This window comes from Martes martes, assembly GCF_963455335.1.
Source record: "Martes martes genome assembly, chromosome: 17".
Taxonomy (NCBI): Eukaryota; Metazoa; Chordata; class Mammalia; order Carnivora; family Mustelidae; genus Martes; species Martes martes.
The window spans coordinates 34044249-34060574 of record NC_137905.1 but is presented as its reverse complement, the minus strand read 5'-3'; the positions used below and the strand labels follow the sequence as shown (position 1 = coordinate 34060574).

The 16326-nt window shown below is 42.6% G+C and overlaps 1 protein-coding gene across 1 annotated transcript in view; it reads right to left on the bottom strand.

The window, feature by feature from the left end:
* The window catches only part of N4BP1 (NEDD4 binding protein 1), a 44064-nt gene extending 30755 nt beyond the window's left edge, over positions 1–13309 (bottom strand). Inside the window, exon 1 of the mRNA XM_080828036.1 lies at positions 12931–13309. Within this exon, the coding sequence (XP_080684162.1) occupies positions 12931–13128 (198 nt within the window). The 5' untranslated portion in view covers positions 13129–13309. The remainder of the gene's footprint in view (positions 1–12930) is intronic.
* Positions 13310–16326: the final 3017 nt, after the last annotated feature.

Sequence of the window (16326 nt, the reverse complement as noted above, 5' to 3'; positions counted from 1 at the left end):
GTGACTTTCTATTATTCTACCCTCTACAAACCAGCTCTTCTCTCTATTCTAACATTTCACAAATCCAAACAGAAGTTCCTGGCAATGTGTGCCATTCAGAACATATCTATAACCAGAAAAGATCAGAGTGGCTACTCAAGAGTCCACAGGTTTGACCGGGGAAAGGTTTCTCTGCACCATCTACCATCACCATCTACCATCGCTGACTACGGGCGCACACGTGAGGGGCTCTGTCAGCTTGTCTCGCAGGTCACATATGGTTTGAAGCAGCTGGTTCAAAGTATAGAAGGAACAACATAGAGTACTACTTTCAGAGCCCGTAACAGCAAATGCCAACTGACAGCACAGGTGCAAAAACAAATTTAAGGAAGACATAATGGTTAAAAGCCATAGCAACTCAAGATCAGGTGGCGTGAGTACAGTTCTAACACATTTTGGCAGCTGCCAGGAGCATAACTGTGCTAACAGAAGACACTCAAGTGGACCACAAATCATCGAGGAAAAAGAAACTATGCAGTCAAGGAAGCTCTTAATACATTACAGAGAGATTCCTAAAATGTTTTGAAACACTTCCCATCTCTGGCTGCACACTTTAGAATTCTAAAGATTTCTTATACTTAGGAGACTCTTACATAAACGGTGCTGTATATTATCTCTAAGAGAAAAGAAAGGAGGAGTAATATGATTTTTAGACATTGACACGCATCACACAGAATAGGTCTAAGTTCGAAGCACCATATAAGACTTAGGAAAAAAAAGATTTTTAACATCATTAATCTACAAATCTGTAACAGATCCATTTTAGGTCTCTATCTGGTTATCTATATTAATAATACTGCTATAAAATAAATAACCACATTAGCCATTTTTCCAGTGCATTTCCAACATCTGCTTTCTGTTCCATCTTTCTCTTCAATCTCATTCTAAAATGTCTACCAAGTGCTCTCCCAAGAGGGGTGCCTTAACGGCTCCACAGGGAAGAACTTCCTTCGTACTCACTCTTGAGTTACTTCTTGACTCAGGACCAGGGACCATACTCAGTATTTACCCTTGACTTGATCCCCATTCTGTAAATCTCTGAAATTTCTACAGCTTCCAAAACCCTCAGCTCCCCTGGTCAATTTATTCTTCGTTCTTACCCAAATAATATCTTCAGATACTGAACTTCATTTGTTACTCTTCTCACTCTTAGTAAAATAAATTATTTTATCACAGTCCAAAAGCCAACACTGTGAACGTCTTCAACTGCCTCTCCTTTTTCATCTAAAAAATTCTACCTTTCATGACTTTGTTTTCTCCTTCCTTCTGCTTCAAAGCCAAGCCCCTTTCCCAGGTCTTGATTCATCACTCTCTTTTTACTCACCCCTGCCCACATACAAACCTGTGTGGGTTTCCCTGATCCTACAGAACACTTTCTTCAGCGTTACTGCCTTGGTATAGGATTGCTCCACCCCTGTCTTTATTGCCACATTTTTTTGAAAAAAGTAGCCTAAACTCCATTTCACTGCCAACCCTTTGAAATCTGGATTCTGCCCCCATTCAAACTGAAACCACTTTCCTGAATGCCAGAAATGACAACTATTGTCAAATGCAAAGGCCCATTTTCTGTACTCTCCTACTCACTCAGGCTCTCTGTAGCACAATGTGGTTGCCCAACTTCTCCTTGACAAGTTATTTCCTCTCCATACTTTGGAAATACCGCTAGCTGTCCACTTCCTATCTTTCTGACTACTTCCCAAAATCCTCTGCTGCCACTTCCTACTGCACCTTAAATGTATGCCTTCCCCAAGGTGCCTTTCTGATCCTCTCCCTCAATTATACTCTCAGAGACTCTTCAGGTTCCTACCATAACTTTTATTTCTATGATGTCAACTCCAAATCTCCATCTCTAGCCCTTAATACTATCAGGCTGCAAACTATCCATCCACTGGACACTTTTACCAGACTGTCCCACAAGTGCCTCAAATTTAATGATCTGCATCAGAGCTCAGAGCTCTCTCCACTTGTCTTTGGTCCAAGTTCCCTTGAAAATGAAACACAGTTGCCTGGACTGAAAGCTTTCTTTCCTTCTCATCACCTGCAATTTTTCACAAATCCTGTCTCACGTGAATATTACTGCAACCAACTCTAAACCTTTCTTTCTGGGTCTTGTCAGACTTCACCCCCGATTAACAGCATCGGTGACATGTGAAAACCTACCTGTTTCACTTCCCTACTCAAAAACTTTCTAAAGATCCTCACTACAGAGCATTAATGTTCAAGATCCTCAGACCCATATTCAAAGTCCTCTGTAGTTTGGATTTTAGTCTATTTTCTTATTTCTGCAGCCTAATTTAACCTTTCCTTCCTTATATTCATCCAAAAACATTTTCCAAGAACTGGGTAAGGGAGATGCTAATGTTTTCTACGCACACCAGTTATCTCATTATTTGAACTACAGCATTTACACAACTCAACGAGACAGTGTGGGGCCTGGCCTTGGTTATTTAACACAGTGGTTCTCAACCATGGATAATTTTGCTCTTCCTGGGGGCACTGACAATGTCAGGAGACACTTCTGACTGTCACACTGATGGGGTGCTCCTGGCATCTAGGGGGTAGAGGTCAGGGATGCTGTTAAACATCCTAGAAAGCACAATACAACCGAACAACAAAATATTCTCAACCAAAATGTCAATAGTGCCACTACTGAGAAACCCTGAACTGAACAATAAACATTGAACAAATATGCGCTCAAACAGAAATTAGGAAGTTTAAGAACACAGGTTGACATCCAGCCTAGTACCAATGACTGGGTAACGCTGTCAAAGAGAAAATGGCCAAGATGACCAAAAGGAGGTGGGGGGTGGGGTGTCCCATTTTAATAGTTTGTATAATGTTAAGAAAAGTTCTAGATACTCCTAAATAAGGCAAAAGGATGGCCTTTCAATCATAATGGAGCACTGTCTTTTCAATCATAATGGAGCACTGTCTTTGGCCCACCCACAGAGTATTTAATTCTCTGGGAAATTTAGTTTTGTCTGACACACCATTCATTACTCATTTGGGCCTAAACCGGGATGCTACATATTAAAATGTAGATTTTTTTTGTCCAGCAGAGATGTCAGTATCTCCATTTGACTGAAAAAAATATTATGATTATACTGCTCTGAGAGATATAAAGCAATCTGTATCTCATCAAGTAATTTTACTCCACTATTCTTTTAGTGTAGATCAATACTCAGATCCTCAAATGCCTTCTGAAACAGTTTTACATTCCTGCTGGTTCCCTCATTCATAAGTTATCTACCTGAAAGTCATGTTTCAAGCTTTTTTTTTTTTTTAAATTTACACTTTGGCAGTTTATAGGACTCATGGAGATGTCCAAGTGGACTCCTGGAGCTATTAAACTGAATGGCCCACAAAGAAGACTGCATGGTTGTGTAAGCCCAACCATGTCTCATTTTGGGTCCCAGAGTGAATCCCAAGCAGGAAGAGATTTTTACTGGTGCTCTTTCCTTGTTTTTTATTCTTCTGATTTTGCTTTCGCTTTAGAGTTCTTGGCCACATGTCCCTTTCTACACCTATACCGTTGGTTACATACTACCAGGTCAGCCTCAACTACATCCTTGGTATACACAAACCTAGACTACAGGAAACTGATTTTACAGTGTCTGACCAAGGGATCTGTTAGTGGATAATGGATCTATTTTCTGTTGGATGAGAGACTACAAGAAAATCTGTTTTTCGTCTTTTCTGTTTTTCTGTTTGTGTAAAACATGTCTCAGCACCACTGAGAGAACAGCCTTTTTGAAATCTGTACCAGTTTCGTGTTTTTGGATTACTTCTGACGTATGTCTAACACTGTGCAATCAGAACTGAAAGCTCTCTGAATGCTTGTATCTATAAAATGAGGAAAGCCTTTATTTCTCACGGTGTGAGTATGAAATATATTCCTACCTCCAGGGGTATTAATAAATTAGATTAAAAATTTTCTTTTTTAAGAAACCACTGTTCTTAAGAAGTGTTTTTTAAGAACCACTGTTCTAATTGGTTTATACAGAGTAACAAGCTTTTACTTAAATTCATATACCTAGAATTCCTAGAAAATAAAGGAACTAAACATCTAATATGTTAGTTAGTCTTTTTAAGGACCAAAAGAAAAAAATCCCACAAACTCACAGAAACTGACACTTCAAACGAATTTTTATTTAAGAATCCCATTCACGGGACGCCTGGGTGGCTCAGTTGGTTAAGCGGCTGCCTTCGGCTCAGGTCATGATCCCAGTGTCCTGGGATCGAGTCCCACATCGGGCTCCTTGCTCTGCAGGGAGCCTGCTTCTCCGTCTGCCTCTGCCTCCCACTCTCTGCCTGTGCTCGCTCGCTCTCTCTAACAAATAAATAAATAAATAAATAAATAAAAAAGAATCCCATTCACGCAATGAAAATAAAACTTAGGTCAGTTTGATTTGATAGTTCTAATGCTAATTTAAAAACAGATATCCTTTTCCTGATTTCATCAGTATAGAACACAATGCACTCACATATTTTTTTTTAATATATTTTTTTTCCTATGAAGAGACACATCTGAACTTTCTAGACTTTGCTGGCTTGCTGGTCAGATAAGCTATATTACTCATGATTACTCACATTTATAATTACAAAAAACACAAGCTTATATGTTCAACTAAATTGAATTAGAACACTGACAACTTTTGTAGTATCAGAAGTTATATGCCGTTCAGTTAGCAGCATAAGCATAATTTACAATATCCTCAGTTACCTTTAAAATCTTGATTAGACTAATAGTAAATGGTTAACTAAGGTCCTTTTCAGATACATCCTTAATTTCCAAATGAGTCACACACCAAATGCAGTGTAAGCACATACATATACAGGCTTTCTAATATAGCCACAATGTCATTACAGCACCCAACAAAATGAACAGTGATTCCCTAGTATTGGTAATACTCAGTCTATGTTTAATGTCCTTTTCCAGCTGTTCTGCTCTAATTATTCTATTTTTTCACCATAATTACACAATTTTTTGCCCTATCTAGTATTTCATATATATAGAATTACGTTATGTAAATCTTCTTTCACTCGACTTATCTCTGGAATTCATCTACATTAGTGCTGTGCAGTATACCACTCTGAAAGCATTAACTCCTAAATTATCTCTGGGGTTTCCCAAAGGTCCCCAGCAGTCAGTCACAAAGATTTGTCTTTTACCTTCCAACAAGAAGGATGCTAAAACTATTTCTTACGTGGGGTAACACCATTAATTTGTGTCAAATCAAAAGGAAAGTCTGGTTTCTTTTACTTTTTCACGGCAATGTAGTTATTTGCGTAGGGATCAGTGACAATCTGTCTCAGTTTGACTAGGATAAAATTAGACAAATTCAATGTGCAACCCAGGCCATAACTAGAATGTCATATTTACAAATCCCGCTGAATCATATATGGCAACATCACTATTACAAAACAAGGACTGTAGTTCATGCATAGAACCAATGCTTAGGAAACTGCTGTGGTACCTGTTCTGTGGCATACAGGGTCCCAGCCTTACATATAATATAAAGAAAGTCACTTCCTGACAGGCCAGAAATGTTAGCATATTTTGGGAACCTTGGGAAGAGAAGAATTCATGCAAATGTACAAATACTATAGGTGAAATATGGAGACATGACTTTCTTGATTTTTTTGGAGGTCGGCTTTCTCACTTTAGAATAAAAGAGCCATAAAAGGCAATTAAGAACAAAAACCACCTGGCTATTAAAAACGCAACAGAAGGTTCCTTATGAAATTTTCTCAGAGGATAATTCTCCAGGTTTACTAATTGCTACTATCTCCAACCATATTCCAAATACAATGAAGCTAGTCTGTATTCATGTGTCTCTATGATCAAGAGTCCTCCTTGGAAGTTATTTATGATTACAAGGGACACAATTAACAAAAATTACAGAAATTCAGGAAAAAGGTAAAAGGATGGCTGCATGTCCTTTCAATGTCATACCAGAGAATTGTCAGGGAGGCCCGACCAAGGATTAGTTCCTACCTAGGGTGGCACTGTCTGACAGAACTTCTGGACAAAACAGCACAAATGTTCTATAACTACACTGCCCACACTGGTAGACACTAGTTACATGTGGCCACAGAGCACCTGAAATGCAACTGAAGAAGTAAATATTTAATTTCATTGAACTCTGGCTAACTTAAATAGCCACATGTTGTACGGGCTACATACTGGACAGTGCAAATACAGCCTCTGGACAATTTCTGTATAGCCCCCAGGATAAGAATCGTTTTTACCTTCAGAAAGGTTGTAAAAAAGCAAAAAACAAAAACAGTATGAGACAAACACTGGGTACAGTCCACAGAATCTAAAATATTTATTATGTGGCTCTTTATTTATCAACTAACAAACTACTAATCCTCTCAGTACTAAACTTAACAAAACCCTCCAATTTGGAAGGAACCTCATAAAATAACAAATAATAATTCAGTTTCTTTAAACAAAGAAGTTTCCTATGTTGTTTCCATTGGACATAACTTATTTAAAAAAAAAAAAAACAGTTCTCTAATTAATTACTCTAAGTATTGCCCTCCCCCCCATCTTTGGTTTTGAAATGCAAGACTTCTAACTTAATACAGTTATATTAATTTAGTAAAAAGCCAACACAGAACAAGAATGTTGCCCTTGATTTAATTAAAACCCTACAATACTAGCTGGTAAATAAGGAAGAGGAAACTACGGTCATGAGCAATCACTTTGACCCCAGTATAACCAGTCTGAGTATCCCTTATTTCAACATTCTGGTATATCCCCAAAATATTAACCATAAAAAGAAACTGAACAAACCACCATTTCTTAAGAAGATGATTTTCACAACCATAGTGAGTTAAAAAAAATCATTCTAGGAAATGCAAAGAGGCCACCAACCTCCTTTCTGGTAAAATCAAAACAAAAACTCCATGTCACTACCCAGTATTACATCTACAAATTATTTCCTCCATGAACAAATCAACTGTTCAAGAATTCATTCATGAAACCAGGTACCAAGCTCTCCTAACAGAAAAGGAAATGAAACAATACAGTGTCCATTTTAACTCTCTAAAGTCAATGCAGTAATAGCCACTTCCACTCGAATTCCTTTTTTTTTTATCCTTATCTTTCTCCTCTCTTACTCTATAAACATTTAAGTAAAAACCCTAAGGATGATTGCCAACTCTTCGTATGACGCTTTCTCCCTTTCTCTCTTCTTCACAAATTAAAATGGACCAGATGTTTGGTTTACCTTAGCATAGCTTCTTGAGTATACTGTAATTTCAATGTTTAAGACTAATCAGTCCTCCAAATCCCCCCCCCCCCCACTTTTTAAAGATTTTATTTATTCACTTGTGAGAGAGCGAGCACGCACAAGCAGAGGGAGCAGCAGGCAGAGGGAGAAGCAGAACAAGGAGCCCAATGCGGGATTCGATCCCAAGACCTAAGGATCACGACCAGAGCCAAAGGCAGATGCTTAACCAACTGAGCCACCAAGGCTTCCCAGTCTTCCAAATTATTCTTTAAGTCCTCCAGACTGGTGTTCCGGCTATGGCTCATGGTGGCTCCTCACTGTCACGTCACGAGGTAATGCCTGAAACACCAACTGACAGACAACTGTGGTTAACAAATCTAAGCTCCCAAAAAGCTGATGGACAGTTTTGTACAAGCAGCCAAGCCATTTGTTTCCCATTACTTCCTCTTGTTTGTTAACCTGCAGGACAGGCTCCAGGATCAACCAACTAAACTAACGTTAGCACCCAAATCACTGCTATGAACCTTGCTGAACTCAGCACTGTACTATCTCCAGATGCCTCACACTTCCATTCATACCCATACTACTGAGGCACCACTCCTTGGTTCTCAGAATTCCTCCATATCCAAGATTCTAATCTGAAATTCCTCCCTCACTTCAACTTCTACAATTCCCCAATACTCACTGAACTTGCCCTATCTATGATTCCAAGAGTCTAGGAGGGGACAGGGTCTAAGGTCTTACTCCTTCCCTTGTTCTCACAGTTCATTATGCCCCTTTCTGCCTTCTCCTCTCCAGTCTGAACCTTTATCGCTGTCAGGTCACTAAAAGTAGAAGGTAAGTCTTACACATTTTTGGATTATTCTAACCCAAATAATGCTGACCACTCAGAAGCATTTCCTGGGCCCCATTCTGCCTCGTTCGATTACATCTTGGATTCCTTTAGACCTTTGTGTGTTAGCTTTACCAATACCCAAAGTGGGGGAAATCATCACCTACTGGAGAATTTCTGGATCAAGTGATATTATAAATTCAGGCCATTTAATTTCCCCTGGTCCTTACTTCAGTTCCAATCCCCTTTTGTTCTTTTCCAATGTACTTCCAAAAGTTCCACTGCATCCACCCTAACATACTCCACCATCTTCCAGCTCTCACCCTCCCTCTGCAGGCATGAACTGGTTTCCTACTTTACTGAGACAATACTATAGGCCATTAAGATGTTCAACTGCCCTCTTCACCAAATGGGAGAGAGGGAGGAGCATATCTTGACTCATCCTGTCTCCTTTATCTAGAAGAGGTCCTAAAAACTGAACCTGGTCCTCTGACATGTTTGATTTAGCATGCATAGTTGCTTTTTTTTTTTTTTTCAGAATATACACTTTTTTTTTTAAAGATTTTATTTATTTATTTGACAGAGATCACAAGTAGGCAGGAGGCAGGCAGAGAGAGAAGGGAAAGCAGGCTCCCTGCTGAACAGAGAGCCTGATGCGGGGCTCAATCCCAGGACCCCAGGATCATGACCTGAGCTGAAGGCAGAGGTTTTAACCCACTGAACCACCCAGGCGCCCCACAGGATATACACTTTTAACAAGGAAACATTAATGCAAATTTTACTGAGGTATTATTCACAGCATGAATGGTTTTTAAAGCATAAATGAGTTGCCTCTTAAAAAACAAAATAGATTTCACATTATGAAAGCTAAACCCCTGACTTTTCTCAGATAATGAAATGAGGTATCACTGGGCCCCTACTATGTCATTGGCTAATACTAAGCATTGGCAGTCACCTTCTCACACGGAGCATAAGCACCTTCCTTATTCACCAGGTCCTCCCTATCAACCAGCTGCTTAGTCTCCCTACACGGGCCCAGGGAGCATGGAATTCGTGCCTCCTAGAGCTAAAGGAAGAGTTCTATTTTCTTGCTCCCAGGGCTGAGATCTTTTCAGCCTCACCCCTCCCCATCACTGTCTGACTCCAAGGATCCCTCCGAGGCACTGCATCTTTGATCTCTCTATGAATGAGGCAGCACTGAGTCAGTACCTACACTTCCTCACAGAAATTCAGTCCTCATCCTCCTTTGATTCCACTTCAGCCACCCGTGACTTCAACCCCCTTCTGCTTGGTCCCCATGTAGAATGATCTCTACTGGTATTCTGCTCTTTGAGACACTGCCTCTTCAGCCCTCGTGGTAATGTCACATTGCTATAAAAGCCACTAAACACTTGTCTCCAATTTTTGCCCTTACATCAACACAAACCAGCAATGGACCACCCTGAGAAAAACAAGCATAGGTATATAAAACTGACATGGAGAGATTTCTTAGAAATGTAAATCTGATGGCATTACTCTTGGTCTCACAACCCTTCCCTGACTCCCTACTACCTGCCTGCTTAGTAAAAATCCATGTTCTTCTGCAGGCCCCAAGTGTCTGTGACTTGGCCCCTTTCTACCAATCTACTTCTAGACTTGAGAAATCAGTGATAAACTGGCACTATTTCACATCCCTGTGACTTTACACATGCTCTTCCCTCAGGAAAACTCTTGTTCATCCTTTAACACCCAATTAGGCAGAACAACCCTTTCTCTCCTGTATGAACGTAAACACCTTGCACATACTTCAAATTGTTAACATGTGTCATACTGTACTATTTGTTTTCAAGTTTGTCTCCCCTACTAGGCTGTGGATTACCTGAGGCCCAGAGGCAACCATTAGTGAACTTCCTGGCACATACATTTTCTTTAAATGTTGGCTACCTGGGCCTACCAACAGGTCAAACAACATACCCACCAATCTTCCTGACACTAAGGTTTAAAACCCCTCCCCTTAATCCCTACATCCACTCAGTTGCCAAATTCCAGTGAAAACTTTGTCACCAACCCATGTCCAGCTTAAAACATGTCTCTTCCATAGTTGGATCTTCCCGCTTTCCAAGTAAAAAGAAGACAAGCTCTCCTTCTCTCAAAAATCCTGACTCCTTACTAAGGCCCAACGGCTTAACCTGGCATTAGGGTCCCTTGAGGGTCTGACACTTTCTGACTCTTCAATCTTACTGGCTCTTCAAAGCCCAGCTCAAATACGGTTTCCCCCAATACATTTCCCCTTTGACAAAAGTAGCCACTCTTCTAGAGTGTGCCATTTTGTTTTTTTTCTAACCTCCTAGGGCATTATCACTTTCTACCTTTAGGCCCCATTCTCTCTAGCCAATGGAGCCCTAACTAACTAAATCTCCACATTCTCCTCTTCCCTAGCATTAGCTAAATGTAGTGACTTAACATTTAAAAGCAGGAAAACAAAGTAAACCACCTGAAGGGACCCAAAACAGTAACCTGCATCTTATCTTAATCAGACTTACTTACTAGTTAGCTTAAACACTTATTTACTCTAAATCTTCCTTCCCGAAAACCTCCTCCTCCTCCACAACTTAACTTAAAATATTGTACATGCTTAAGTTTGCTTCCTGTTCTTAATTTTTAAGTTAATGGTTTTCTCTTCCTCAAAAGATCGTAAAACAAACTCCAAAACCAAGTAACAACTATGGCATTCAATGCCTACCCATGAGTCTCAAGGGAAAAGAAAAGAATTGCTTACAAGTGGGAGGATTGGATTATGAGTAATACACATCACAAAGATATATGGGCAAGTGACACCTACTTCCAAGATACTGTAAGACACACCTTTTCCAGATAGCTTATGCTAAAATGAGGGGCAGGACAGGCAAGAGAACAGCCCTTGGGAGGGTCTGGCAGAATATGCCAGGTTTCTCTGTAGAGCAAAGAAGCACTTTCCACACTTGGAATGAATATTGAGTAAAACTGAACTGGGAACAGGTGAAGCAGAAGTAAAAGGAGTGAGACTAGGCAGAAGACAGCAGAAGTTTAAGCTTGAGAGTTGGGAAAATAAGGTGGGACTGGATTAGTAAATGTTTCGTTAATCTCCAGAGGAGGCGTTCAGAATGAATGAGATAGCCAGCAGGATGTCCTAGTAGTTCCCAGGGAAGGAAAATGATTTTCTGTGGGAGGATCAGTTAAATGCAAGTTGTACTAGGGAGGGAGGAAAAGAGGGAGGAATGGAGTGAGGGCAACGAACTAAGGGAGGGGCACATACCAAGAATGCAGGTCTTAATTGCAGCAGAGGCAATAGAAGGAGAGGAATGACTGCATCTAAGAGATTTTCAGAAGCATTGAGAGGACTTAGTTACGTCAAACCTTTTAGCTCTGGAGAGTAGGAAGAAATTCAGTCGCCAGGGAGAAAAGAACGAGGGGCCTAAGAAGTTAAAAATTAAAAGTTAGGGGGTGCCTGTCTGGCTCAATCCATAGAACGTGTGGCTCTTGATCTCAGGATCTTGAGTTCAAGCCCACTTAGGGCATGGAGACCACCTTAAGAAATTAAAGATTTAAAAAAAAAAAACTTAGAAAATTTAAAGTTAAGAAAAATTAACTACAGGAAAGTAAAACTGATGGAACATCTACAATGTTTTAAGTTATGCTGTGGAGAAGAATCACAGAGTCCTATCTCTTCTGAAGATATTTAAACAAACAGCACCCAGGCTTTTTTTTTAATCAAAGGGAGTCAGGAATTACAGCTTATCCAATTCTCCAAGGACACTGTGAAATTTCTGAAGTCGGATGCCAAAAAAAGATCATTTTCTTCCCAGCCAGAGGGCTCATCATTTGGGAGCCACGTATCAAGAACAAGGGCTCCAAGTCTGAATCCTGGCGCCTCCACGTAATGGACGGGAAAACCTAGAGAAACTTGCATACCTGGGAAAGGGGGGTATGTGCTTTGTTACTGTTTCTTGGCTCGGGAAGGAAGAGGAATAGTTGAAGGTGTTGCGTAGGTATAAGCCTGAAATGCTGATTCTGAGAGAAGGTGAGTCACCACTTGCAGAGTTTCAGTTTCCCCAGCTGTTAATTTACAGAGAGGAAGATAATCCACCTCACTGGATTTTTTAAGAGCTGCACTAGATAATCCTTATGAAGTGTTAAGCATAACGTCTGATGTGCTATAACCATTAAATAAATGTTAATTGAACATAATATCGATACAATGAATAATGCTCTTTTTAACACTATTATTAAACATCCCTATCTCTTCTTGATATTCTGTGCATTTTACCACTAGAACGGTTTTGTCAGATTCTCAAAAGGGACTGAAATCCCAAAAAGGTTCAGAACCACTGTACTGGAGACCTGGGAAGAGAAAGGTGGCTGATGTGGTGGTTAAGGAGGCTGTGGGCCCTGGTATCAAGCCCTGCGCACCATTCTGAGGGTCGGGAGGGGAAAGATAACAGGCAACATTCGCAGCGCGCTCACCCCAGGCCAGTCACTGAGCTCTGCGCTTTACAACAGCATCTACTCCAATCCTCGCGATAGCCCTCCGAGGGAGGTGTTTTCGTCAGCGCCACTTTACAAATGGGGAAACTGAGGCGCCCCAGGACTGAACCGCTAGCCCAAGGTCAGATGGCTCGAAAAGCTGAGAACGCAGGTCCGTGGGCTCTGGAGACTGCGCTCTTAACCACGGCGCTTCGCTGCGTCCCAGTACGAAGAGCAGGGAGGAAGGGGGGGGGGCGCCCTAGGAGCCCGGCTGAGCCGAGGCCACGGGGGCCGGGCCGCGGAAGGCTGGCGCGCGGGGGCGGCGGCGGGACTCACCTTGGCGCTGTGCACCGCCTCCTGCGCTCCGCGGAGCTGCAGCCAGATGCGCGCAGGCAGCGGTTCTTCGGCCCCGAGCGCGCCAAGCACCGCCAGGCTCACGCCGAACAGGCCCTCGATGCGGCCGCGGCTCCGCTCCAGCAGCGCCGCCTTCTCCGCGGGCGCCGTGAATTCGTCCAGCACCGCCCGGGCCGCCATGGCGGGCGCGGCCTCCCGCGGCGGTGCCGGGGGCCGGCGGCGGCGACGCCCCCTCAGCGTGCTGCCGCTACACCGGAGCCCGTCAGGAGGCGTCGGCCCTCGCGGCCGCCTCGCCCCCGCCCGCGCCCCGCCGCCTTCCCGCAGGCCTAGCTACACCATCCCGGCACGGCCGCCGCAGCTTGGCAACTGAGGGCAGAGAACCCCTCCGCCCCTTCGCCGCCGCTGCCGCGGGCCGAGCCCCGCCGCCGCGCATGCGCCCAGCCTGCCGCCGTCATTGATGCTCGCCGCCTCCGAGGGAAGGAGGGAGGGCGGAGGCGACGGAACTCGACGTCACGCGCGTAGCCATGTTTGTTGAGGGCAAGGCGACGGCTGCGGAGAGGGCCCTGGGCGGCCTTCTTTGGTGATGGCAGAACGCTTTGGGGCGTCTTGATGGATGGTGAATCTCTGGTTTGAAAGTTGGGGAAATTGAAGCTCTGAATCAGCTGACAGGACTGACCCAGTATCACAAGGGATTTGGCTTGCCTTCCTACATCTTGAAGCCCAAATTAGGGCTCTAGCAATTGAAGTTTTCTAGCTTCTCAGTAATTGATAGGCAGATGGTCTCTCTCCATCCCTTCCTCTCTCCCTTCCCACCTTCCTCCTACTTTCCTTCCTCCTCTGCTCTGCTCTCCTCTCCTCTCCTCCCACCTTCTCTCCCTCCCTCCCTCTCTCTTACCCTCTCTCTCTCTCCACACCCATCTTCTTCCTTTACATTCTCTTTCTTCTTTTCTTTCCTATTGCTTTTTCGGTAAAAATGGTAAGAAGAAGAGAAAAAAATGGGAATAATAAATATGGAGAATTGACGAGCAAAGGAATGATTAAAAAATTCAGAAGAGTGATTTCTTTTGGGAGGGAAGAAGGGAAATGTATCATAATAGAGGTACAAAAAGCGGGGGACTAAGGATGCATCTGTTTTTCTGTGGTACTTGAATAAGTATGTCCTAACCCCACTCCAACTTTGTTTTCTCATCTATAAAATCATGAGTTTACTCAGTTATCTTTAAAGACTTTTCCAGATCTTACATTCTCTGAGTCCATAACAAGAGATTGTGGAAGATAAAATGTTGGTTTCTTTTCCCTGGGCTAAATGTCATGGATATAGTAGATAGACAGACGAGGATCATGGGAATATTACTTAACTTCTCTGTGTCTTAATTCCTGATTTGTGAAATGAGGGCAACAATAGTGCCTACTGTTGTGAAAATTACTGCACTTCCTGTACACGGTAAGTGATCACTAAGTCTTAGCTATTACTATTGCTGAATTAGCAATGCATTTAAGGTTCTATTTTCATGGAAAAGCTTTGTATGGATTATACAACCGTGCTGAACTTGTGGGCCTGGGAGCCCCCTCCATCTATGTAGATTTCCCCTTAAGGAGAAAGAAGGGGATCTAAAGATGTTACAGTTGGAAATGCCAGAGGTAAACGGTCTTGGTAAGAGGGATTACCCAAGGTAAAACCTCTCAGGGATCCTGGCTGCTGGGGTTTCCCATTTGTATCAGAAATTTAGGCAGGTGTGGTTCCCTGGTGCCCCAGTGAGAGATGACTCAACACAGGGAAGAGAACCTTAGGCTCACAGACCAACGACTTCCTGTTCCTCTGGGCTTTTCCCTTGGTGTCCACACAACTAGAAGTCTTCCTCCAATCTTCCTCCACCTCCTCAGGTAGGTGACCTGAGACTGGCTGAGACAAGGCAGGTGGTGAGCATGGCCTTGCTGATAGATTGCACTCAGAGCTAGAGTCAACACATGTTATTTCCTGTCTTCTTGCTGGACTCACCTTAAAAGGAATTGCTATTGTTCAGTGATTGGACAAGGTTTTCCCCCGGGCTTTCCTGTTTGCTCCCAGTGACTTCCTGGCCAGTGATTCTTAATTGCTTAATTGTAAAGGGTGAGGAGAGGTTGCCTTGAAAAACACACAACAGCTCCTTCCCGTCCCCCAACAAAAACCCGCCCTATGCCAACAAAAGTAGTGCATACACACACACCCATAAAAGATAGCTGATACATTACATGTATAATGTATATTGTGTTCATAAGTCACTGGATGGGTGGATCACCGGACATAGAGCTGTTGGGGGGTTTTCCCTCCTATTTAAAAGACTTGTCAACTCATATCTGGTCAGCATTTCCTTTTAGGGAACTCTCAAGGTTTCCTGAGTGTAGGGAACTAGGAGAGAGGGAGAAAGAGAAATCCCCTTTTTAAGAAACTCCCTTGATTCCTGCAATTTCTGAACCACAATTTTCCTCAGTTGACCAGTCTAGCCTATCTTGGCTAGTCTCACCATCCCAGGACAGTTGATGCCAAGGATGAGACCTTTATGGAGTCTATATTCCAAATCCTTTACCTACTTTTTTTTCTCTAATATCCCATGAAACAGTATTAAGAGAATCTCTTATTTCCCCTTCTCATATTATCATGGAGGTGGGGGTGGATTCCTACTTTACCCCTAGCAGAGCCAAGTATGGAGAAGCAGATCCCAGCTTCCATCTACTTCTCCCTCACTCTTCCCCGGGGCAGGAGGAAGACTTACTGGATCCAACAGACCAGTGGCTTTCTGAGAGGACTAAGTTGGACCATCCTGCCCCCAGAGAAGATATGTTATTGTGTGCTGTCTGCAGTTGTTCACTGGGTCACTTCAGGCACATCCTCCAGGCCAGCTTACTCCGTACAAAAAAAGACCTTTTGACCTCCACCTGTCTGACCCCTGCTTTTATTTCTCAGTTCTGAATGCAGGAGGGGCAGAAAGTGTGTATTGGTCTTCTAAAATGCCAACAATGATTGCTATTATTATCATTTCTATTTTAAAGGTGAGGAAATAGAGGCATGGAGAGGTTTGGGAATGTTTCACAGATCTGGGAAGTTAAGTGATAGGAATAGGAATTTGAATCCAGGCCCTCTGTGCTGGGGCACCACTAACTCTTAGGCTCTGCTTGCCTTGGAATGCTGTCAAAAATAGACAGATTTGAACAAGTAACATTTCTTGGCACAACCAACCAATCTGATAAACTCATTCAACATGCCCTCCAGCCATCAGTCTCTAGGGTGGTGAGTCCTCCTGGGTTCTGTTCTTTTCTTTCTTTCTTTCTTTTTTTGTATAATGACACCTACAGCTTTAGAGTAGGAAACAGGAATATGATTGTGTCTTAGCCACACAC